Raw genomic sequence first — 26,751 nt, forward strand, 5'->3', positions numbered from 1 at the left:
TTATTGAATTTATCTTTGTAAAATACTGTGCTCAATCATAAGAGTGACTCAAAGAAGTGGAAGATATGGCTTCTGTCCTCAGGTTTATAATTCAGAAGGTATAGAGATGAGAATAAGCATGGCATTTTTTGTGGACTGAAGTGAGGTCTATTAATTGGGAGATGTTGGGAGGGATATTAAGTTCAATTCTGTGGGCAATGAGAATGGAAAGTTATTTGGGGCTACTTGGTGGAAGGTGGTGAATTCAGTCTCTATAAGTTTTAGATTTGAACCTGTAGGTGCTGAGCAGTGTTGAGGTTTTTTTGAGCAGGGAGTAATTCCCTGATGGCCTTTCTCTAGGAAATTCACCTGGCAGTTGGGTATATGAGAGAATGGTAAGAATCTGGGTGGGGTAAAAGCTACAGAAAGTTACTTTAGATTAATGTGATTCACTGTTCCCGCCTTCTCTTTTGTTCTGTCTCCAAAGAGGGGTGTGACATTCTGTGTTTAGATAATCAGGAGACTGTAGTATGTGCCATTGACTGAAAAAAAAAATTATTTGGGATAGTTTTGTTTTTTTTTTTCCTCAAGAGAAAAAGTTGTGTTTGCAATTAGATGAGCTGAGTTCAAGCTGTTCCCCATGCATGTGTCATTTCTATTAAATCATGTAAGTTAGCTATGACAAAAAAATCTGAATTGAGTTTCCTTTTATGAATCTAAAAATCACAAGAAGCAGTCTGAAAAGGTATATAGCATCCTCTCAGGAGTAATTACTTCCTCATAATGTGATTTCAGGATAGTGTACAGTTAAAAGATCTGTGGAAAAAAATTTGCCATCACAGTAGCGGAATGGAGTTTCAGGATCACCGCTACTGGCTGAGAACTCATCCCAACTGCATTGTAGGAAAGGAGTTAGTCAACTGGTTAATCCGAAATGGACACATTGCTACAAGGTAATGGAGCTTAAGAAAGACTTTTTGATATTATTTATGAATTTATTTTTAATGACATATCATGTAGATATAAAGGGAGCAAATTTCTTTGTGAGTGGGGTGCTGCTTGTTTTCTGCATTTGGTGTTTGGGGTGCTAATTACTCAACCCTCCTCCCTTCTGAGTTGTAATGAGTAAAGAATAGATGCAAGGAGCCAAATGGGGTCACAGTTCACATTATTTATGAAAAGCAGAAATGTGCAGTTAATTCCCAAAGCCCAGAGCTCTCTAGTTAAGCTGGATTGGAGAATGCAGCTAGATCCTAAGGCCACAGTAGATTCTCCTGCTACTGCTCCCTAATCTGAACTTTCAACCTGTCTTGAGAATTGGGTCCATTAACCACACCTGGAGTGTCCTACCCTGCCTCACAAATCATTTGTGAGAAAGACAGACAGGTCTTGTTGCCTTTCAGGGTAATGCGTCACCTGGCTTTTCTGCTTGCTTAGAAGAAACAAGTATGTAGGAAGAGAAGAAACAGCTGTAAGCAGTGAAGCCCTGGGTTCCAGTTTGGGTTGTATCTCTTTTTAGTTTTGTGCCCTTCGTCAAATTATTCAATCTCTTAGAGACTTGACCTCTCAGCTCTAATATGAGGACAATTTGTGATCCTATGAAGAAGCTGTGAGAATGAAATAATATGGGCTAATGTGTTTGGTACATTGCCATATAAATGTAATGTGTTAATAAGTGTCTATTTCATGTATATATATATAGATATACATTTTATATCTATATTTATAATATTTGGTATTGTCTTCTCATCAAAGACTGTAAGCTCCTTGAGGACAGGAGCCATGCTATTCTCAACACTTTTTACTCCTAGTAAGTACAGGGGTATGCATGCACTGAGTACTTGTAAATGTTTGTGTAATTGAAATTAGGTTTTCTTGGGACTGGTTCTCCTTTACTATGGTACATGGGAAGATCTTTTAATTTAGCTTCAAGTCTCTCTTGTTTTATCCCTCACCTATCCAAGGACCATTTGAAATTCCAACTCTGATTAGAATGGAAAAAAAATTCAGTTTGTGTCTCATCTTGTACTTGTAAAATTATTCTGACTGACTTTTAAAAGTTTTCTTTTCTCTTGGTCTTGATTCAGGGCACAAGCTATAGCAATTGGACAGGCAATGGTGGATGGACGTTGGCTGGATTGTGTCAGTCATCACGACCAGCTCTTCAGGGATGAGTATGCGCTGTACAGACCGCTGCAGGTAGTGTTCAGTGGTACCGCCAATGAGAGTATAGTGAGCTTTGTTGCCAAGTCTTCTTCATCAGTGGGAATAAAAACTAGTTGAATTACCCAAAGATACACTTTTCTAACATGTTTTCCCTGCCATTTGAGGAAAGTTAAACATTTTTACTTGATAGGTAGTGGTGATTAAAAAACCCATTGGAATCAAACACTATTCAGTTGGTGTGGCTTCTCTTAAGCTTGGCTTTGTGATATTGTAGTTGCTTGTCATTTATCTTCAGTGCTTTTCAGTTTTACTATGTCTGTATTTTTAGGACTAAGAGGGAGTATATATAGTAAAACAATTGAAAAAACTTAATGGTACCATTGCAATAGATTTTGACTCTATAGCAGTATTCAACTGTATAGTAATGGTAAAACGGTGAATATTCTCTTTTCTGGTTTTTTTTTTTTACTTAGGAAATTGGAAATTACTTAAAGGTAAAACTTTTTAAAAAGATATACTTTCACTTTTGGTTTATGTTAATTTGATATAAATAATATTCAGTAACACCTTTGTGAACTAAAATTGAAAAATCAATGATTGATTAGAAAAGACAAATGACCCAAAACACTAGTGTGGTGTTATGTGTTAAAATCTAACAGTTGTTTTCCAGGATGTTGGCACAGGGTTAGGATAAATTCTAAGCTGTCTTTACTCTCAGGAATAAAAGATGAAATGAAACACTATAAAATCTGTATATTATGTTTTGTTCATAATATGCTGTCTTTAAGCTTACTGATTCATAAATATTATAATTGTAAGAGTGGAGTTGCCAGCATGATGCTGGTTTACAACTTAGCTTCTGTTAATTTGCTTATGTTTACATAAATTTACTTAGTGGTTAGCCTTGTACAAATATTGGGCTAGAATTTGTTTGTAGTGTGACAGCCTCAACATTGTTGCCATTGAGGGTCAATTGCTTGGATCCTGTCTTGACCCTTTCAGAGTACAGAATTTTCCGAGACCCCTTCTCCGGACAGTGACTCAGTGAACTCTGTGGAAGGACACTCTGAGCCATCCTGGTTTAAAGACATAAAGTTTGATGACAGCGACACAGAGCAGATAGCTGAGGAAGGTGACGATAATTTGACCAGTGAGTTTCACTTTCTGACATTTTAGTTTTTATGAATCATTACTGTGTACGTATGATAAAATGAGTGTTGTGTTTATGTAGTTGAAACAGTCCTACTTTTAAGATTTATGGCTCCAACTAAGTGTAACAACATCTGACAGCAATCCTTGTCCTAGATACAGTATTTTCTTAAGAAACCAACTTGTTAGGCTACTGGTGTTTTCAGATTTTGCCATAGTCTTTAGTTTGCAGCAGCTTAAAAATAACTCCGAGCTAATATTGCAGTAGACAACTTTCTCACCTCTTCACTATGATATCAGACCTTCTCTCTGCAGAACCTCCAACATATTTCTTCATTTTATATTTAACTTGCTCAAATTTTATTAAGTCTACACAGAAGTACATGAAAATACTGTATCCATTTTGGTATTGCACATTGGGCTTGTATATTAAAAAAAACATTTTTCTCCTTTCCTCCAATACCCTGATGAAACCCATTTTTACTCCCCTCCTCTCCCTATATTTCTTTCCCCTCCCCAACACTAAAAGATTCTGCCAGTCCTAGCAAGCGCACATCAGTAAGCAGTTTCCAGTCCACAGTGGACAGTGACTCAGCCGCTTCTATCAGCCTGAACGTGGAGCTGGACAACGTGAACTTCCATATCAAGAAGCCCTCCAAGTACCCACATGTGCCCCCTCACCCTGCTGACCAAAAAGGTAGGAGGTAGTCACCATCTGCAATCCAAACACAGGCTGGAGAGATCTCAAGCCAGCTTGTCCTTCTGGCTTCCTCTGACCCCTATGGCTGAGGGGATTTGGTATGGGTTTTGGTCCACCCCTTCTCATTTTCCCCACACCTCTTCCCCACATGTTTGTTTTTTTTTTTGGTTGGTTCTGGTTCCTTTTATTTCTTGTTTTCTACCTCAGTACCACCACACCCAGTTTAAAGCTTGTAGTCTTTAAAAGGAAACTACATCTGACTGCTTTTCCCTTAGCATAATGTGCAACTTCCAAGGTGGCATTTCTTTGCATTTATAACATGGATGTTCTGCTCTATTCATTTCTCTTTCTTCATTTAATATTTTAAAGCTTATTTGCTTATGCTATTACCCAGTAGCATAGTATTCCACTAAACCTCTCCAGATGCTTGAACTAGATTGGTGAAAAGCATTCACACATTCCAAAACATCTTTCTACTCTAATCTAAAATGCTTATTGTGCATATGCTCTAGGTATAAAAAGGCTTTTTCTTTAATACAAAACACATTCATTCTTTTAGCTGTCTTATTTGAGGCTTTAGTCTACTGAAAAATAATAATTCAAAGACATTCGGTATAAAAGGAAAAATAAGGTAAACCATTACTAAAATCTAACATAGCAGTACATAGAAATGAAATGCTTTCTTTAAAAATGGATGATGATGTTTACTTTGTTGGATATAATTAAAAGGAAATTTAAATTTTAGCTCTAAAGTGGCATTAGTAAAGGTAAATAAATTAAAAATACATAATTGGGAATTCCTTGACGGTCCAGTGGTTAGGACCCTGCACTTCACCGCAGGTGGCATGGGTTCGATCCCTGGTCAGGGAACTAAGGTCCCGCGTGCTGTGCGGCCAAAAAAAGGAAAAAAACATAATAAGTAACTGTGGCATTTCATTATGTTACAGTAACTGAAAAATCATTATTCTACAGATGAAGCAATTTATTCCATGATTTCACCTGTACTTTGAATTTTTAGTATTTAGCGCTCTAAATTTGAATTGTCTCCTTACTTAGATCTGAAATTCCTGCCTAATTCTTTGCTGCTGCCTACTTTGAGCCTCAGAATATTATCAGAAGATAGAAGCTTTTGAATGTAAACATCTATGCTAAAATAATTGGAAACAAATTCACATTTCTACAACAGATTTCTCATAATTGTCGATATTAGCCACTATCATCAAGATGTGGTAAAATGGCATTTAAGGGTTATAGTAATAGGTATATCTTATTTAAGAATAGAAACTTAGAGAGGGTGTGAAAAAAGAGGAGACCTGACTAGCATTGAGCACAAGTAAGATACACATCTTTATAGGAATCCTCAAAGCAGAAATTGGAAAAATGATGGCAGACATTTGGGTGAGTATGAAAGGACAGTGAAGCAGATGTGGCACTTGTGGAAGAATTAACTGTAGACTGTGGTCACATGGAGGATATTGGATTTTTGTAACATAAATGACATGTGGTTCAGAGGTGGGATGATCTGTGGAGGGTATCTGTTCTCTGGACACTTCTGTTGGCAATTTCATTGTGCTGAAAGAAGAGTGTGAAATACATTTTTGACTTGCTGGTGATTTCATCTCTTGTAAAGTTAAGGAACTTTTGAAAATCATGAAGAAAGTGACCTGTCATCACGCAACTGATAATAGCAAAAGGTGGACTGCTGAGTACAGTCAGGCACTTGCTTTAGGAAACATAACTACATAATGTTGGGGGAAGAATGGGAATAGAAGGCTCCGATAATGACGTTTTTACAGTACAACCTCAAACTGCATTTATAAGGAAAATTAAAGGGGCAGCACCTGCAGTTGAAAAAAACCCCATCATGACTCCTCTGGCAACTTTCTGATCTCAACCTTTAAAAATTTTTTTCTAGAAAAATTGTGAGAGGAAACCTTCATATGAGGATCAGTCTGAAAGAGGGCCCAGTGCTTTTAGAAAAGTGGCAGGATAGCAGAAGTCCAGACTGCACTGAAGATTGGAGGAAATGCCAAGGATATCTTGGGAAAGATTTTTAAAATTGTGATGCAAAGAAAGAAAAATTAGGCCAGTTATTTGGAGAAGTTGATACAATATTAATTGACCTTATTTTTTTTTTTTAACCTCTGTCAAGATAATCTTAACCAGGAAAGAACACTCTCTGTTAAGAGGACGTGAAGTCCAAAATAATGAAGAGTTAGAGAATGCCTCGTTGTTTTTTTTTTCCCTTCTAGTTTTACTGAGATATAATTGACGTAAAGCACTGTGTAAGTTTAACGTGTGCAGCATAAGTTTAGTGAGCATCCATCATCTCACATAGATAGAAAATTAAAGAAATAGAAAAAATTCTTTCCTTTGTGATGAGAACTCTTAGAATTTACTCTCTTGACAACTTTCATATATGACATACAGCAGTGTTAATTGTATTTATTGTGTTGTACATCCATCCCTAGTACTGGAAGTTTCTACCTTTTGACTGCCTTCGTCTAATTTCCCCTTCCCCACCCCCTTCCTCTAGTAACTGCCAATCTGATCTCTTTTTCTGAGTTTGTTTTTGAAGTATAATTGACCTCCAACTGTTACACATCATAGTGATTCCATATTTCTATACATTTTGAAATGATCACCAGTTAAGTCTAGTTACAGTATGTCACCGTACAAAGATATTACATAGTTATTGACTATATGCCCCACCTTGTATATTTTACACCCATGACTTAGTTATTTTGCAACTGAAAGTTTGTATCCCTAATCTTCCTTACCTATTTCTTTTTTCCTTCTACCCCCGTCCCCTCTGGCAACCCCTGTTTGTTCTCTGTATCTGTAACTCTCTTTCTTTTCTGTTCTGTTTCTTCATTTGTTTTGTTTTTGAGATTGTACAAATAAGTGAAATCATACAGAATTTGTCTTTCTCTGATTCATTTCACCTAACATAATACCCTCTAGTTCTACCCATGTTTTCAGAAATGGCAAGATTTTATTCTTTCTTGTGGCTGAGTAATATTACGTTATATATGTGTACACACACACACACACACGCACACACACTCTCACACTCACACACCCACCTACCCCAGAAAGAAGGTAATTATTAGATTGACCTCTTAGGTCATTTGCAACCTTGAGAGCCTGTATTTGAGGACCGTATAAATCCCTTAATAAACATTTCTGGCTTTCACAGTTCTCTCTTGTTAGTTTTTAGCATACTAACAGGAATTTTTCTTTTTTCTATTTTTCTTGTGAAGTTGAGATACAATAAATTATTTTTTTCTTCACTGTAATTACAAGGAACTCTGGTTACCAGAAAATAAAGGTCGTCAGAGTGACCTAGTTAGGGAAGTGAAAGACTTCCTCTGCTTCTGGTTTTCATTTCTCTTAAATAAAAATGAGAATGGGTGCTTTTTATCTTTCCATTAAAGTTAAAAGTAATACTTATTAAATCTTTTCTTTGGGATCATCTGCTAGCTTTTAAGGCTGAGGAAATTTGAATTTATAAAATTGATTGAAATAGCTATACTTAAAAAAAAACTGGTCGGGCTTCCCTGGTGGTGCAGTGGTTGGGAGTGCGCCTGCTGATGCAGGGGACATGGGTTCGTGCCCCGGTCCAGGAGGATCCCACATGCCGCGGAGTGGTGAGCCATGGCCGCTGGGCCTGTGCGTCCGGAGCCTGTGCTCCGCGGTGGGAGGGGCCGCAGCAGTGAGAGGCCCGCGTACCGCAAAAACAAACAAACAGAAAACTGGTCATGTTATTTATGTTACATAAGCAAACCCCTCATTTTCAGAAACTTGTAAAACTGAGACAATGCGATCTTCTGGTTTGATTAATTTTTCATTATTGGTCTTGGAGAGTTATGCAATTAAAATATATTTTATTCTGTGCTGGACGCAGGATTCTGAACCATTCTTGGAAAGTTAGCAAGTAGAACCTAGAGAAGAAAGTGAAAATCGTGGCTTCCGCAAACCTCTAGACCTAATTTCCGATTTATAGGGGAACGGGGTATAAGAGCAATTTAAACAGCACCATGAGGAAACAATCCATCAAATCCAGAATGTGGGATGTTCACCAGGACATTTGGCCTGGGTTCTTTCAAAATTCAATATCATGAAAAAAAAAAGTAGGAAGTCTACTTTGGACTAAAAGAGAATAAAGAGAATGTAATGTATGAACCTTAATGGATCCAGGTTTGAGGGGGAAAAAAACGTTTATTAAAGCATTTTGGGAACAGTTAGATAAATTTGAATATGGACTAACTCAATGTTATTAAGAAATTGTTAGTTTTCTTAAGTGTGTAAATATTACGGCTATAGAGGAGAATGCCCTTATTTTTAAGAGATGCATGCTGAAGTATTAGTGGTAAAATGTCATGATATGTATAATTTCAAATGGTCTGGAAAAAAGCACACATATAGAGAGAAATCAGATATGGCAAATCATTAACAATTGTTCAGTCTAGGTGGAGGGTATACAGGATTTTCTGTATGTTTGAAATTTTTTCATAATAAAATGGGGAAAATCCATCGCTTCTGGAATTTTATATATATATATATATATATATATATATATATATATATATATCCTTTAGTATGAAGAGTAAAGCTTGTAAAGCCTCTACATTAGTTGAACAAATAGGGGTAGACATTATTAATTTCTGTGCGGGAGGTATAGGAATAAAGTATAACATCTGTTTTCACTGGTCCATATAATACTTGATTTTATTGTATCTGACATGGCACACTTCAACTTTCTAAATTTTTTCCTCCACTTTCTTGTTTGAAGAATGAGCATATTGGCTTATAGACACATTGACTTTTGAAGCCTATTTGTTTATAAATAAACTCTACCTGCAAAGAATTTTGTGGAGCACCTTTACCTTAAAGGGCTTAAAATGCATTGTGGTTAAATTTGTACGGTAGAAAGAACCTCATTTGAGCTATGCTTGGTCACAGACCTAGAGAAAAGGTCATGGGGAAGTAAAGAGTAAGTTTCACTTGTAAGAAAAATATTTACTATTCTAAAAGTTCTAAAAGAACACATTCACAGTGTGTTCAGAAGTTATCTTTCAGCAACTATTTGGAAGTATTTGGTTAGAATTTTTGAAAATTAAAACTCTAAAAACTAATATAAATCCTTACGAGTTACATCTTTATTCCCTGCCATTGTCACTTTTGTATTAATTTATTTTATAGCTTATATTCTGAAATTTAAAAAACCCCACCTTATATTGTGTTATGAGGTGGCTTCTCTATCTGAACTCATTGTTTGTTAAATAATACAGTTGTACATGAGAAAAAGTAACTTTTTAGGCTTGTCATGAAAATTACTGACAATCAGTTTTCATAAACAAGTTAAGTTTTGATAAGGGAAAAATGATCTGTTAAAGATTATCTGTCATTACTGTTTCAAGGTTCTGTTGAGTTATTAATTTAAGTCTATCAAGTTTAGTATGAAGTGTGCAGAACAAGTTATAAAGCATAATTTTAGCCCAAAGTTTTCGTGACTTGGCTGTGTACTGATGGGTTTAGTATGGGTAATACTTTGTGTGTGGGTGTGTTTTCTGTATAATTATGCTGGCATGTTATAGTCATAAGCTTCTCCTTTCCTTCCTCCTCTCTCTCCTCTCTCCCTGCTATGCAGAGTATTTGATTTCTGACAATGGAGGACAACAGCTCTCAATAAGTGACGCCTTCATCAAAGGTAATTTTATCAAAAGCTATACATGGGATGGTGTCTCTTTTGTTCATGGGGATATACTTGGGGCTTCGCACATTGATAGGTGCAGACTAGGTACTGACAATGTATTTGATTATTTTAGTATCATGGGAACACAGGTTTTAATATGTGTAGTAACTTTGAGAGTGTTGAGAACCAAAAATGTAAACTTGGACTTGGTTTGAAAGAAGGTCTCTGATCTGAAAAGTAATTGTTTAAAAGCTTTTAAATAGATTTTGAATTTTATTCATTTAAAGGCATGAATAGCTTATGCTTTCCTATATCATGAGTATAGTATTAAGTATTGATATACGTATCATCAGTGATTGTCAAGCTTATCAAAAAGCCTACAGGCAGAGCTCATCCAATTGAGGATGCTGCTTGCCCTGGGGAGTTGGGAAGACAAGTGGACAGAAGAGATAAAGAGATAATGCTGATCATTTCCCTGGAGACAAGAGGAAGTACAAGCCTTTTCTAACCATGACCCTACTTAGCTTGCTGTGGAGTGAAGACACACTTACTTAATTGGTCCATAACACTCTACAGCTTAGGCCTCAGATAATGGGAGGGTTTCACATAAAAGAGAGAAGGTAGGGCAAACTGGTACAAAGGCAGCCACTTGCAGCTGGTGTCATAACTTAGCAGTGTTTCTAAATTCACCTCCAAGCATCTGGTTCAACTAGATGTTTATAGACCAGGGGTTTACATAATTGAAATGTGCCATTTTTGTACTTCACTTGTCATGGACACTTGCTTTACTGTGTAAGCTGCTGGAATGTTTAGTTGAAAGTTTTTTTGTTTGTTTTGTTTGCTTTAAGAGGGGAAAGGTTTGACAATTTTTGTAAGCATTTCTCACCTCTTTTCTTTCCATTTATTCAATCACATTTTTCAACATTTAGTGAGCGTCTTTTTTTGCAAAGCATGTAGTATTATCTATTATTTTTTTGGTCTTGATCCATTAACAAAATTTTACATAAATTGTTATTTACCGTGTTTTAATTTCTTTACAGTTAATTTTTAGGTCTGACTTGTAAAAGTTTTGCCAATTAAAAAGAAAGCCTTTTGTTCCTGTATTGAAAAAGAAACACTAAAAGGATTGTCTGAGTAGACTTTCTATACTGTCATGTACTGGTTCAGACATATAAGGGCTGAGCTTTTCTCTTTAAAGTTCAGCACCCACACTATCATGTGTTCTGCTTGCATTCCGACTTCTATTGAATGCAGTTTTCAGTTTGTGATTTTATAGGAAAAATAAAGCACCTCGTTTTGTTAATGTCCCCAAATAAGTAAAAAGAGTGTAAAAAAAATCTCATTTGCTTTTCAGAAGCTGTATTTATAATTATTTTCTTGAGAGTCCTGGTTGCTTATGTAAATTTACTTTTCACACTTCTGTCTCTGATTTTGTCTGTTGAGAATATTGATGATCTAACTCAGAGTTCATTTTTTTATTTACGAATTTAAACATGTCCTAGCTTTTTTTACACCAACAATTGAATTGGCTAACTTAAAAAATGTAAAAACGTTAAGTTGGCAATTTCTAAATCTACGAGTAGATGGTATAAAATGTGACAATGAAGTATAATTTCTTATTTTACACTTAGAATCCTTATTTAACCGTCGAGTTGAGGAAAAATCCAAAGAGCTGCCTTTCACACCTTTGGGTTGGCATCATAACAACCTGGAGCTGCTGAGGGAGGAGAATGGAGAGAAACAAGCCATGGAGAGGTTGCTGTAAGGCAGTGAGCTTTTTAATTTTAATTCTCCATTTTTATAATCTTCAGTGACTTGATAGGCATGTGCATAGTTCTTCCTTAGAAAATCAAAAATACTAACATTACTTAGGAAATAAAGCCTGTTCTGATGAAATTTCTTATAAAACAAAAAGTGTCCTAAATTGTCCTTGTCTGTCCCCATTGTCATTTATGTGTTAAAGTTTAATCAAATTAAATGGGTCATCTTAGTTGAGGATATTCACAGATTTTCTTTATGTGAAAAATCATTAAGGTGCAGATATGCAGAAAGAATAAAATTGACCAAGAAAATCTCATCTGTGAGCCATAATTAGTGTGCTTATGTCTTTGTAGACTGTGTTGTATCTTCAAAACTGTTGTCGCTGGCAGTATTAACTATGCAGACTTCTTTCCTGTAACGTTTTTGTAGCTCAGCTAATCACAACCACATGATGGCACTACTCCAGCAGTTGCTCCATAGTGAGTCATTGTCACCATCTTGGAGGGACATCATTGTATCACTAGTCTGCCAGGTTGTTCAGACAGTCCGACCTGATGTCAAGAACCGGGATGATGACATGGATGTCCGTCAGTTTGTCCACATCAAAAAAGTGAGCTCTGCTAATGCTTTCCTAATGCTAGGAATTGATGAGATGGGCCTGATAATAATTTGTCTCTTAATGGTAGTCTGAAAGGGTCATTACCAGGAGGGGTGCTAGGTGAGGAGGGGGAAGATTTTCTGCCTGCGCTATTTGTTAGCAGTGCACTTAAGGGTCATAGAAGCCACTGTTAGGAAGTGAGAGGCGAATGGGGGTGGGGGGTAAGTTGGGCTTGCAATGAGTTGGGAACCCAAACTTTCTTGCTTCCTCTTCTTGATGTGTCATCTATGAGAAGTCCTCTTCCTACAGATTACTGTCACTGTTCTGAGTAAAAGCAGTGGGTAATTGCTTTATTTAGAGAGTAGTGGAGTTTTGCCTGTATTTTTTGCCTATGATATGTAACTTAATAGTGGTCTTAATTGACATCTGGCATCAAGTACCAGGTAGTATGTTAGAGTGTTGATGATCATGCTAAGAGGCCTTTCATTATTGGTTGAAAGGAAGAAATGCATCCTGGAACTTTTTGTACTTATTTGGAAATAAATAATAGAATTCATTTGACTGGATTCTAAGGATGTATCATTGAATTTTATTGTTTTCTTAATTGTTTCATTAGATCCCAGGTGGAAAGAAGTTTGATTCTGTGGTTGTCAATGGGTTTGTTTGTACCAAGAATATTGCACATAAAAAGGTAATGTGATTCAGTTCAACAGTGAAGTTCAGCAAACTATGACTGTGTGCCAAGCTAACAAGCTGGGGGTACCTTAATCATGGAAGAAAAGGAGATTGGACATTGAGGGGTGACTAGCAGTGTCTCCCATAGGGGTGAAATTTTGGGGTTTGAGGGAGAGTCTCCCAGAGCCGATGATGATTGGGACTTGTACAGTGGGAACTCATCAGACAGAAGAAGGCTTCCCAACCAGCAGGCTGACAGGACACTGGTATCATTTCTCCCTTCACCCCACTGCATCTCAGGGAGACAGGATTTTCTAACAGACTGGAGTCCTTCCAGAGGCCTACCATTTGACAACTTTGTTCTTCCTCATAGGGCTGAGCTCAGAATTATCACTGGAATTCTGTTATCCTTCTTCCCTTTTATCTCTACCTTCAACCCTGAGGCTCTTTCTAGCACTAGCACAGAGAGTAGGGTGAAATAACCTGGTGGACTAAGGAAACTGAGATCCTAAGGTGCAAGATGGGAAATGGCAGGAGATGGGGCTGGAGGAAGCAGGCCGGGGCTTTGTATCTCACTTTATTCTGAAGGCTACTGATTAGCAAAGTGTAGTGTGCATCAGGATCACCTGTGGACCTTGTTAAAAATGTAGATCCCTAAGTCCAAACCCTGGAAATTCTCATTCAGTAGGTTTAGGGGGGTGGGAATTGGGGGGTGAGTACGGGAAGGCTGGGACTACTTAAAAAAAATTTTTTTTAAGGAAGTATAGTTAATTTACAATGTTATGTTAGTTTCCAGTGTACAACAAAGTGATTTAGTTTTTTATACACATATATATATTTTTCATATTCTTTTCCATTATAGTTTATTACAGGATATTGAATATAGTTCCCTGTGCTGTACAGTAGGACCTTGTTGTTTATTTATTTTATACACAGTGGCTTGCATCTACCATTCCCAAACTCCCAATTTATCCCTCCCTGCACTCCTTTCCCCTTTGGTAACCATAAGTTTGTTTTCTATGTCTGTGAGTCTGTTTCTGTTTTGTATATAAGTTCATTTGTGTCATATTTTAGATTCCACATATAAGTGATATTATGTAATATTTGTCTTTCTCTGTCTGACTTCACTTAGTGTGGTAATCTCTAGATCCATCCTCGTTGTTGCAAATGGCATTATTTCATTCCTTTTTATGGCTGAGTAGTACTCCATTGTGTATATATGTACCACATTTTCTTTATCCATTCATCTGTCGATAGACGTTTAGATGGCTTCCGTGTCTTGGCTATTGTAAATAGTGCTGCTATGAACATTGGGGTGCATGTATCTTTTCAAATTAGTTTTCTCTGGATGTAGCCTCAGGACTGGGATTGCGGATCATGTGGTAACTCTGTTTTTAGTTTTTTAAGGAACCTCCATACTGCTTTCCATAGTGGCTGCACCAATTCACATTCATCTGGGACTGCTTTTAATGGAGGCACTCTGGGTGTTTCCAGTATCGTTTATGGGTTCTCAGATTTTGAGAAACCATTGATCTGTACAGTGTTTTCAAACCTTGCTGTGCTTCAGAATCACTAAGGGAACTTATTAAACATAGAGACACCCTGGCCCCACCTGATTTGGTTACAGTGAGACCTCAGGCAGATCTCAAGCCTGAACAACTAGATGGAGAAACTGCAGTCCTGTTTTCACTCTTTTCTAAGCAGAGTCTAATAATTTTTTTTTTTTGTGAGTCATTAAGCCTCCTGAAAGTTGTTAGTGACCAAAGAGAAATAAAAGTATGTTTGGATTTGATATTATAGCAATGATCCAGAGTTCATATTTCTACATAGAGTCTTATTAAAACATTTTACCCATCAAAGTAGTACTTTAGTTTTTTAAAGATTTATTTTTTATTTTATTTATTTTTTTAAAAAAAGTTTTTTTTTTTTATTTTTGGCTATGTCAGGTCTTAGTTGCAGCACATGGGATCTTTGTTGTGTCATGCGGGTTTTCTCTTCTCTCGTTGTGGTGCGTGGGCTCCAGAGCACGTGGGCTCTGTAGTTTGCGGCACTCGGGCTCTAGTTGAGGCGGCAAACTCAGTAGTTGTGGCGCGCAGGCTTAGTTGCCCTGCGGCACGTGGGATCTTAGTTCCCTAAGCAGGGATCAAGTCACCTGTATTGCAAGGTGGATTTTTTACCACTGGACCACCAGGGAAGTCCCCAAAGTAGTACTTTAAATCAAATTAAAGGGTCTTTGTTGAATTCAGAGGTAGGTATGTTGTGCTCATCTCCAGAATTAAAAACTGTTATGTGGGTGTGGTAGACACATATGCATGAATGACTGTCTTGCTCCACTGACCATATTTAGAGGTAGTCTTTAATTTGTAGTTGCTAAAAGAGCCCTGAATGTAGTTTCCCAGCTGATGAGTCACTGTTTTCAGGACCATTTACCGGTTTGGCCCTGATAAGCTTGGTCAGTCAGAAACTTCGATTGCAGGACCCTGGCTATTCTGTTTGCGGCTTTAGTTGCGTGGTTAGGATATATTGTTTGAGTCACTGCTTCAGGATATGCTTTAAGGTTTTCTGTTTTAACTTCTTATTACCCAATTTGGCTTGCAAATTTATGACTGCTTGGAAATTTACTCCATTAAAAATATATTCAACAGGTGTTTTAAATCTTTTCTCCCTCATCTACCCTTCTTGAATTTCAGAAAAGTTAAATTCTGCCTTCAGAGTTGCTGATTTGTGGGAGTTTGTGGAGTAGACTGTCTTTAAGCCCCTCTCTGCCCTACCCAGGGCTGGATAGCTTTTCTTGCAACATTAGAAATTAAAAAAAAAAAAAGTTAAGAGTATAGAAGATTAGGTAAAATAGCATTAGTAGAAAAGAAGCCAATTTTTGAAGAATTTTGCATAGCCCTAAACTAATAATTTGCTTTGAAAAAAAGTAAGAGAATACCACAAAAGAACTAAATGAGAGTATTTTAATATGAATATAATGAGATCATCTATTTAAGAGGAATTATGAACAGTGTGAATTTAAAGTTGTGCTTAAAGGAGGACTATAAGGTGCAAACTTCAGAGTTTTAACAAACTGTTCATTTATATTTTAGATGAATTCTTCTATTAAAAACCCCAAAATTCTTCTGTTGAAGTGTTCCATTGAGTATCTCTACAGAGAAGAAACTAAATTTACTTGCATTGATCCTATTGTGCTTCAGGTAAGAACTTACTGAAACAGTAATCTGGAGGGATGTTTGTGTACTATGATGCTTGCCAGCTCTTATAATGCATTCCAGCTGGTTAAATTTGACAAACTTAATTGCTGTTGTTTCATTTAAAAAAATTTATTATAAAAGGTGCTTTTATGTATCACACTTTAGAAGCTTACCAAAAACCTCTGTCACTATTTTTAGTTTCAAAGTGTTAAAGGCAACACATGACTTTTTGAGAATATATGAAGAAAATGTGACAATCCAAATCCAGTTTTTCCTTCCCACCTGGGTCATGGATTTACTTTAAGGATTTCTCTAACTTAATCAGGTTCCCAATGATAATACCTGATTTTTTAATAGGTCTGTTCTACTAAAACACGTGTTTCTAGAACACTGAGTAGCTTACACACAGTTGGTAAAGGGCAATAACATCCTATGGAAGTTGTGTCAGTTTCTGTCTGGTTTTGCTTAAGTGTGGAGGCCCAGAATAACTGTGGTAGGATTATAACCCTCAGCTGGAAAGAAAATCAGCCTCAGCTCAGCTCCTATAAAGGCAGGAACCCTTTTAGTTCTATTTTAAGAAATTAGAAGTGAGCTCCTCTCCGAAGAGTTCTCTCCCTAGAGAGATGCAGCCCCTGGTCCTGGATGGCTCTTAGGCATTCACTGTTCAGAGTTCCATTTCCAATTGTACTGTTGCACTTGCTTTTGTACGTTTTAAATTTCCCTTGAGGCCCCCTCCAGCTACACTGAGCTGCCTGTCTGGGCTGTCCAAGTTCTCTGTCAAGGTACCAATTTTTATTCTTGTTAGTGGTCTGAATATGAAGTTACATAGGTTTTAAAAGTTGTCTGCCCCAACCTCTTTTCTCCCATAAATGCTATTAATTAATTTGTAGTTGTTCAAAATGCGAAGTTTTCAGGAATGTGTATTCCTGTTATAGCAGAAACACTTACATTCAGTTCCAGAAACATTTAGGAAAAGCATTGCTTGAAAATTCATAGGTGACAGGTACATTTTCTCAAGAGTGGTAAGAGCAATCACTTTTGTTCTGAATTCATAGACAGCAACAGAAAAAACTTAATTGTGGTGAAAGGCACCACGGGTCATGAAACTCTGCTCTATTGCTTAAGGAACTCTGTTAACTGGGACTGTTTCCTTTTTGGAATTCAGCTATGTATCAGTAAAAGTGAGGGGTTTCAGCTAGATTTATACCATTCCTTCTAGCTCTTATTTACTATGACTTTTCAATGACAACTGAAATAAGGAAAAAGGGGAAACAATTATCGTTCGTGGAATCTAAGGTACTGTGATGCTGGGACTTTTCTTGATCTCACTGAAGATGTCAGTGAAAGACTTTTCTAGGTTTAGATAACAACCACATGGATTGCAAGATGCATCCTAATTGCAGAGATGTTAAAATGTGTACAATTTTATGTCTTGGAGTTGATGAACTAATAATCAGAATCCATAGATACTTAGTTACAAAAAAGTTATACTTAAATTTATCTGCTTTATTTTAACTCCATCCTTACGACCAGGTTAACAGACTAAAAACTTTATGTTAGAGAAGTATGCTCTGGGCAATGTATATTAGTAAACATTAAATTTAATTCATATAATTTAAAGCATCTGGTTCATCAGTGCTATAAAACATAGTTTATTATATCTTTAAGTGACCTATTAAAGTTTTTAGTTTGAATTGATAGAAAGTATCAATTGATATGACTTTTTTTTAATCCTTTTTTTTGGTCCACTCATTGTTGAATAACCAATCAAAGAACAAGCTGAAAGGTAAATAAAAAAGGAGGATGAGAAACAGTGGGCAAAGAGATAATTAGCCTGTGGTGCCATACTGTCTTCACAAGGTCAGCCCTCAAGATCTGTTGGTCTAACACTGCTCCATTGTGTTCCTGGCCTACCTTCTGATACTCTTTCCTTGCTGAGCCTCTCCCAGGACCCCTTTTTAGCATGGTGCTTCATGTATAATCATAATAGTTGACTGGAGCTGGAACTGAGAGGAAATGTATTTGCTATCCCTATATCAGAGGCCAGAAACTTAAAAAAAAAAAAAAATCAACTTATTTTAGTTATTCTTTTTTTTTTTTTTTTTTTTGCGGTATGTGGGCCTCTCACTGTTGTGGCCTCTCCTGTTGCGGAGCACAGGCTCCGGACACGCAGGCTCAGCAGCCATGGCTCACGGGCCCAGCCGCTCCGTGGCATGTGGGATCTTCCCGGACTGGGGCACGAATCCGTGTCCCCTGCATTGGCAGGCAGACTCTCAACCACTGAGCCACCAGGGAAGCCCTATTTTAGTTATTCTTTATTAGAGCTGCACAAATAAAATCATTTAAAATGTCATTAAATAACAATTTAGTAAGCAGAGAAGGAAATTAACACGTTTCAAGGAAAAAAATTCCATTTTGTTAATAATGGGAGAATTTGAAAATGTACAATTTCTATCAGTAAAACAGAGAAGGGTGAGAAGAAATATACTCCATCTAACAGGGCAGGTTCATTGCAGGGGATAGGCTCGTCCATTGCTGGTGGCACTGACCATGAATACAGTCTTACTCAGAAAGCACTGGGCATAGGGAGCAGAAGTGACAGACGTGCTCCCGCATTCCATTGTCACCTCTCTGAGCCCAGAAATTTTATGAAACAATTAATGAATTATATTGTTTTAACTCTGGTTGTTATTTACAATATTCATTTGCTTTGAAAGTAAGCCTTTGTCATGAAATTGTATTAAAAATGTTTTAATTTTTAACGTAGCTGTTCTAGGTGGAATATTATCTGTTCGGAGATTGAAATTAAGAAGTAGCTGAAATAGCATCTGTTAGAGAGTTATTTATTCAGATACCCAAAAGAAGAGATATTCTGGTTAGTTTCAGAATGCAAAAGGGGGAATTCATAACTATATTAAAAACGTTTAGAAATTGCTTTCATTTAGGGTTAGGGTTTTTAATTAATTTATTTATTTATAACCTTTGAGAGCTAGCTAATTGGATTCTTGGCTTTTATGTCATAGGTTATTAAGAATTCAAAATCCTTCAAAGTAAAGGTAGTGAGTTGGAGAATGAAATTTCTCCTGAAACTCTTCAGCATAATCGGCAGATTAGAATGATGAAAAATATTCTTGGTTGTGTTTGAGTTAATTTGCTTATAGCAATGGTGAGTGATCTTTAGCATAGTTTCACCTGAGATTGGGGACCTGAGAAATGAGTTAACACATCAGTACTACAGTGTTTACTTAGTAGGAAATATTTATTAGTAGTGGTTTGTGGGCAAAGAAAACTTAGGCTGAATTTGATATTAATAGTCAAACTATCCTGATATTCTTACATGTCTAGATCTTGAATTGTACCACGCATAATATTTTTGATTTATCTTACTTAGGAAAGGGAATTCTTGAAGAACTACGTTCAGCGAATTGTTGATGTTCGGCCCACATTGGTTTTAGTTGAGAAAACGGTATCTCGAATTGCCCAGGATATGTTACTGGAACATGGCATTACTTTGGTCATTAATGTAAAATCAGTGAGTGTTCTTATTTTTCTATTTTTATATCATTTAAAAATAATCACGGCTTGTAAATTTATATGCATGTGTGGTAGATATGCAGGGATCTTTAATTATTTATTTCTTTGCTGTGCCATATATATTGAAAGTAGGACAGGCATGGCAGTGATTTCATTATTTATAAGACTGGAGGAACTCAGGCTGGAAGAAAGTACGATTCATATAGCACTCATACGAGTTATATAATGCTCATCATAGGTTCTACAAGACCAAAGGTGTAATAGACATTAGTTAATAAGTAGTATTTGTGGAGACTTCATTTTGTAGCAGAAAATGTTCTCTCCCTTGAAAAGTTACCCTCTTCAGAACAGAGGTCAGTTCTGGAGGTTTCCCACCCTCCTGGAAGCTTCCCACCCTCCGCTCCTGAATCAGTACCTTTTGCCAGTGCATGATGCTTAAATGCCTTTTGATAATGTCATTAATATGAGTATGGTTTATTTTAGCAGGCTCATATTGATTTCTAAGTGTAGACTAATCTAGAGTCAGTAAAAGTCATTTAATTATTAAAATCAAGGAAATTCATTGCGAGGGCATTTTCATATGTTCCTATTATTTTTTCATATTAAATTTTCTAAGAATTTTATTCTTCTGTGTCAAATTTTGTAATATAATGTTGTTCTGTGTTCTAGCAAGTTTTAGAACGAATCAGTCGGATGACCCAAGGTGATTTGGTGATGTCGATGGACCAGCTGCTTACAAAACCTCACCTGGGCACCTGTCACAAATTTTACATGCAGATGTTTCAGTTGCCTAATGGTGAGTGATCTCTAGTATAGATTTACCTGGAATTGGGGACCTGAGGTCATGAGTAAATTCATCAGTACTACAAGGGTGACTTAGTAGGAAATAGCTATTAGCAGTGGTTAAATGAGGACAGGCAACTGTTGTTTTACTTAAGGGTTTTTCTCTGGTTGATGTTAAGATGGTGAATTCTGTCTGGACTTCTGGATTGCCACCTAAGCCTTCTTAACCTTGTGTTTATTTGTAGAACAAACCAAAACACTGATGTTTTTTGAAGGCTGTCCACAGCACTTGGGCTGTACAATCAAGCTTAGAGGAGGCTCTGATTACGAGCTGGCTCGAGTTAAGGAGATCCTAATATTTATGATCTGTGTAGCTTATCATTCTCAACTAGAAATCTCCTTCCTCATGGATGAATTTGCTATGCCTCCTACATTAACACCAAACCCCTCCTTCCATTCTCTGATTGAGGGACAGGAGGATGAAGGGGCTGCACAAGAGCCATTCAGCGGAAGTCCCCTCCCCCGGGAGCCTGACTTCCCTCCGGACTTTCTGCCCTCTGATGATAGCAGTTTGCTAGAATCAAGGATTCTGTTTGAGAAGGGTGATCAGGAAACTACAAGTGTGCCACAGGTTGTTGCCTCTTCAAAGCATCAAGAGCATGCCACAGCAGCTTGCCCAGCAGGTGCCCCCTGTGCTCTCTTTCCATCGGTACCAGAATCATTGCTGCCACTCCATATAGATGACCAACAGGATGCCATAGGCAGTGAGCAGCGAGAGGCTTTGCAGCAAACAGAGGAGCTACAGGATCGCAAAAGCCAGATGAGAGCCTTTAGAGACCCTCTACAGGATGACACTGGCCTGTATATTACTGAGGAAGTTACCTCCTCTGAAGATAAACGAAAGACTTATTCTTTGACCTTTAAACAGGAATTGAAAGATGTGATCCTCTGTATCTCCCCAGTAATCACATTCCGGGAGCCCTTCCTTTTAACTGAAAAGGGGATGAGATGCTCTACCCGAGATTATTTTGCGGAGCAGGTTTACTGGTCTCCTCTCCTCAAAAAAGAGTTCAAAGAAATGGAGAGCAGGCGGAAGAAACAGATGCTCAGGGATCTCTCTGGCCTTCAGGGCATGAATGGAAGTGTTCAGGCCAAGTCTGTTCAAGTCCTGCCCTCACACGAGCTAGTGAGCACCAGAATTGCCGAGCACCTGGGTGATAGCCAGAGCCTGGGCAGAATGCTGGCCGATTATCGGGCCAGAGGAGGAAGAATTCAGCAAAAAAATTCAGACCCTTTCGCTTATTCTAAGGATGCATCGGGTACTTCAAGTGGCAAATCTGGAAGCAAAAGTGAAGGTGACGAAGAGAAAGCGTTGATTACAAGTGATGCAGTGTGGTCAACAAAGGTGAGCAAGTCCACTTTTTGTGCTTGTGTAAATTTAAAATGTGTTGGGGACTTTCCTGGCCGTCCAGTGGTTAAGACTTCGCGCTCCCACTGCAGGGGGCGCAGGTTCTATCCCTGGTCGGGTAACTTAAGATCTCACATGCCTTGAGGTGCGGCCAAATAAATAAATAAATCTACGTAACATACATGTCTTTAAAAAAAATGTGTTGAAAATCTCTGCTATGGCAGGGTAAAAATAATCAAATATGACAAATTGCATACAGATTTATTAAATATTTCCTCTATGCTTTTTTTGTCTAGGTCTTTTGGCTTATGTGTTGCTTTAAAGTATGAAATAGGAGTGTAATGTAATGAAACTGGATTTTGAGGGTTTCAGGCTAAGTTCACAGTAAACTCAGGAGGAGCTCTGAGGTAGGGCGGCAGCGTGGAGCTGCTTAAAATTTCTGGCATGATGACTCAGGTTTAGTGTGATGTGTCCTTGATCCTTTTAATGGCAGTGAGCAGGACAGTAAGGGTTGGAAGTTTATTGTAGGAAATGGATGTGTTTTAAAAAAATAAGGAAGATTTATTCATGGATACATTATTGATAATGGTGGTAATAAAACTAATGAACAAATTTATCTCTAGATGAGGAAATACAGTTTTTTAATAAAACAAAAAGATGTTTGCTTTCACAAGTCTGGGAATGATTAATAATGGTACACCGTTTTTAATACATGAAATTGGCAAAAAAGAATGTGATAAGAGCCATGACTAATGAGGTATGGAAAAATACTTACAATAAACGAAATAAATTTATGTTTATATACATTTATGTAAACTTATTAAAAGTGATAGGGTGGTCTTTTAAATTTACATGAGTACATATATATTTTTGATTTAGGGTTCCCATCTTTTATAACTTATTTCTGCAGGTAAGTAAGCATTTGGTATAAAGATGCTTACATTTTATTATAATATATGTACAAGGGTGTTTACTGAAGCATTATTTCTAATTGTTTGCTGTTAAAAGGATGAGTTGGATCTCGTTTAATGACCCAGAGAGAACCCATGATATATTTTCTAGTGTTAAAAAGCAAATTGGGGCTTCCCTGGTGGCGCAGTGGTTGGGAGTCCACCTGCCGATGCAGGGGACACGGGTTCGTGCACTGGTCTGGGAGGATCCCGCATGCCACGGACTGGCTGGGCCCGTGGGCCATGGCCGCTGGGCCTGCGCCTCCGGAGCCTGTGCTCCCTACGGGAGAGGCCACAACAGTGAGAGGCCCGCATACCACAAAAAAAAAAAAAAAACAAAGCAAATTGTGTTTTAATATACGTAGCATCAAACCATTTTTGTAAAAAACCAAAATCACCTGTGTATACTTAAGTGAGTGTTTTTGTGTGTTTATATGTATGAGCTAGTGAAAGTACATGGTTTTTAACCATACAGTCAAATTTGTCAATTTGGGAGGTAGGGCAGCATCAAAGGAGGAGAGGCTTTAAGTACTTCATGAACTTCTTCATATACCTCTGTACTGTTTGAATTTCAGCAGAGACAGGTGTTACCTTTGTAATGATCAAAAACAGGTATAAAGTACAAATAAATAAATACCTCAGGATTTAGATTTCTGGGTATCACAGGTTGATGTTATATCCAGCTATCAATTCAGACTATTTCATATTTAATTAACTATTTACTTCCAAGATAATTTAATGTAGTTTTGTAAAAATAAGAGTATTTAAGAAAACAAGCTATTTAGACATCTATTGGTATTTTTACGTTTCACTTAAACCTTTTGGATTGTTTTACCTCAAAAACTAACTGCTCTTCTTCCTTATATTTAGTGTCTTGTAGTTTTGAATCTTCACTGAAACCCCTGTAGTGATGACAGAGGCTTTACAGATCGAGTGGAGTGTGTTGGATGTTGGAGCCGGGCCTGGGGTTGGAGTGCATTATGACTTGGGGGTGCTCATCTGGATGTTCCTTCTCTTCCAGGTGGACTGTCTGAATCCTGCCAACCACCAGAGACTGTGCGTGCTCTTCAGCAGCTCTTCTGCCCAGTCCAGCAACGCTCCCAGTGCCTGTGTCAGTCCGTGGTAGGATTCCTTGCCCAGCCCCCCTGCACCCCCCCACTATTGTACTTGAGGATAGAATTCCAGCAAGTCTGAAAACAATTCAGCCATTAGGCTCTGTTTTTAGGTGCATGGCATGCTGCTGGTCATATGTGAATTGATGGAACTTTTGAACTTGTGAATTACATATGAAATTTGTATTTGTTCATGGGTAGAAGTAAATGAAAGTACCTTTAGTGAGAGTGAAAACGGATGTGAGGGATGGAAGAGAAATTTGTAGTTATAAAAGTGAGAAAGTTGATACATAAAAGCTAGTTTTAAGCATTTTGATAACATGTACAAATCAGGCAGGTTTTCTTTAGGCATCGCTTTCATAAAAGCAGTCAGTCTTTTGTCTTAAGTTTTATTCTAAAACTTAATTCTAAGTAGATTGACAGAAACACATTTTATAATGTTATAATTTATTTCCAGTGGTAGTCACAAAAGCCTAGTTATTACATAGTTTAGTTTTAAAAGTACTAAAGAACATAACTGCTTGTTTTTGGAGTACTTTCCATGACAAAATGTGTTCCGTATTTTAATTTTGGACACCAGAAACACTTACTTCCACCAGTGAGATCAGGAATTCTTCCAGCATCAGTAGAGCTCTAGCAGTCTGACTTGGGGCTGGGTGAGCCCATGGGAATTTTCTCTGGGAGTTTAGGTCAAGGCTTGATATAAGATGTGGGTTTCTACAGGGTATGTATAGCTGAACTCTCTTATTTGTGGGCATTTATAAGTTGGGTATAAAGTTAAGAATTGGCTTTCCTGGAGGAATGTGAGCTGCTGCTCTTTGTGCTCAGTAATGGTGTGGACTAGAGAGCAGAGACAGGAGTCCCATTTTATACTGACCGGGCTTAAGGCTTTGTAAAGGAAACTTCTACTTCTTCCTAACTCAAATCAGTTTTACTCATTTAATATTACAGTTTGTGCATCCTGATTAAATAGTTTCATAGGCTACTAATGGACTGGGAATGGATACGATGCTGTAGTGTGGCTAGTACAAACCTGTTTTATCAGATGAGGTAAAACCTGTTCTGTAACAACAAAAGAATAGTACCTGTTTTAATACTGTATTATAAGCAGATCTAACAGGTATCAGTTTGGAGTCTCATGAAATATCTTTTGCTGGCTGGTAATTCATATGATATGTTTCTAAGAAATCTTTTCTTTTAGGATTGTAACAATGGAATTTTATGGAAAAAATGATCTTACATTAGGAATATTTTTAGAGAGATACTGTTTCCGGTAAGAACCAATTTTCTCCTTATGTTCCATTTATGCTTTTTTGATGCCCAGAATTTCAACCTAAATATAAACATGAGTTGGAGCACTGTTGTGTGACCTTCGTGTTCATGCCACATGCCAGGGTTTGCAGAGAAGTAATCCTTTCATATTTCAACCCAGCATGTCTTCTCCAGTTCATTCCTCAGATCTTTGCCCATCTAATTGCCCTGCAATCCCACAGACTTTTTTTAGGATGTCTGTTTTTACAGTGATTCAAATGAGAGGCAAGAGAAGCTAAGGACCTCAGTTTAAGTCTTAGAGCTATCACCTGCCACTTAATATGACAAAGAACAAGTAGTTTAATCTTTACCAGCCCCCTTTATAGGTATTAACAAACTCCACAAATGTCAGGAGTTTTAATAGGTAAAATGAGATGATGTTTTAGAAATACTTGGCAAATAGAAGGTGCTTAACAAGTGGAACCTATCACTGTGATGTGGTTGAAGGCAGGATGTTCAGCTGCAGGCTCTGAGCAGGATGAATGGTACCCCGAGCAGATCATCCACCAGTCGTCCTTACTCTTGAGAGGATGCTGCACTTTCTCTACAGTGGTCCTGTTTAGCCAGGATTCACTATACACTGCTCCTCGGTTTTGTGGTTAATGTGAGGACTTTCTTTTTGTCAAAGGCCTTCCTATCAGTGTCCTAGCATGTTCTGTGATACCCCCATGGTGCATCACATTCGACGCTTTGTCCATGGCCAAGGCTGTGTGCAGATAATCCTGAAGGAGTTGGATTCTCCAGTACCTGGATATCAGCATACAATTCTCACCTATTCCTGGTGCAGAATCTGCAAACAGGTAAGTGTACCCTGTTGCTATAATATATCACATAGTATCTTTTATTTCTGTATTAGTATAGTTCTTTTTTAGGGGGGAGGGTGGCCTCTGTTTTTTTGGATTTAGTATTTGTCTTTGGGCTCTTATTTATTTTACCTTCTAGTGCTGTATGTTCCCTTTAATGTTTGTTTCCTAAAGATTCCATTTTAGGATTTATCAGTCATCATATAAAACATAGGGTACCATGCCCAGTAAAATAGATGGAGGTTTTATCTTGACAGTTCTCCATTATGTTTGTTTATTCATTCAGTAAATGCTTATTGAGCACCACCTAGGTACCAGGTACTGTGCTAGGCCCTAGGAAAGAAGGAACAACAAGGTCAGGCTCCTGTCCTCTAGCGGGGGAGACAGACTTACAGTGATTACAGTATGCTAGAATGCTGTGTAAGTTTAAGTCTATGTCAACATTTCTATCTTAAGACATACAGATGAGAGACCATGTTTAATTCATCTCTGCTGGTTTTCATATACATTCTTCAGGAAAGAACCATGTGTTTTATTTCTTCTGTGTGTTTTTCTAACTCTGCAGGGAATATTTGGTGCCAATATTATGTTTTTAATATATACTTTTTATTCAAATTGTTAACAGTGAGCATATGCCAAATTTAACTTCATTGTTATCTTAATTGGCTTATTTTGGAGTGTGTGTTTGGAAGCACATATGGGAATTAGAGGTAAAATAATAGTGCAACCCATTTCAGTATCAGAGAGGTTGAGGAGGGCAAAGTCAAAGGTAGTGCCTTCTTCGGTAGGAACAAAGAGCCGTGAGATCATTTCTTGCAGTGATTGGTCTTCTTATACTTGTTCCTCTAGGCCTTTAGTTTGCTGTTAGACAGCTGGCAATATTTTGTTGTAGAATATGTGAACTTCTGTAGATTGACCAGTGAACTAAAT

At 37.5% G+C, this 26,751-nt stretch overlaps 1 protein-coding gene across 2 annotated transcripts in view; it reads left to right on the forward strand.

The window, feature by feature from the left end:
* The window catches only part of PIKFYVE (phosphoinositide kinase, FYVE-type zinc finger containing), a 70,828-nt gene that overhangs the window by 21,890 nt on the left and 22,187 nt on the right, over positions 1-26,751 (forward strand). Inside the window, exons 8-22 of one of the 2 annotated variants that reach the window (XM_065880218.1) lie at positions 775-932; positions 2,067-2,178; positions 3,148-3,295; positions 3,824-3,991; positions 9,648-9,707; positions 11,324-11,453; positions 11,883-12,063; positions 12,668-12,742; positions 15,816-15,923; positions 19,312-19,452; positions 20,124-20,250; positions 20,483-21,642; positions 23,617-23,717; positions 24,909-24,980; positions 25,647-25,818. In XM_065880218.1, coding sequence (XP_065736290.1) covers positions 775-932; positions 2,067-2,178; positions 3,148-3,295; positions 3,824-3,991; positions 9,648-9,707; positions 11,324-11,453; positions 11,883-12,063; positions 12,668-12,742; positions 15,816-15,923; positions 19,312-19,452; positions 20,124-20,250; positions 20,483-21,642; positions 23,617-23,717; positions 24,909-24,980; positions 25,647-25,818 — 2,913 coding nt within the window. Of the gene's footprint in view, positions 1-774; positions 933-2,066; positions 2,179-3,147; positions 3,296-3,823; positions 4,003-9,647; positions 9,708-11,323; positions 11,454-11,882; positions 12,064-12,667; positions 12,743-15,815; positions 15,924-19,311; positions 19,453-20,123; positions 20,251-20,482; positions 21,643-23,616; positions 23,718-24,908; positions 24,981-25,646; positions 25,819-26,751 lie in introns of those variants that run through there. The other variant, XM_065880219.1, reaches the window with a different exon arrangement.

Source organism: Phocoena phocoena, chromosome 7, assembly GCF_963924675.1.
Source record: "Phocoena phocoena chromosome 7, mPhoPho1.1, whole genome shotgun sequence".
Lineage (NCBI taxonomy): Eukaryota > Metazoa > Chordata > Mammalia > Artiodactyla > Phocoenidae > Phocoena > Phocoena phocoena.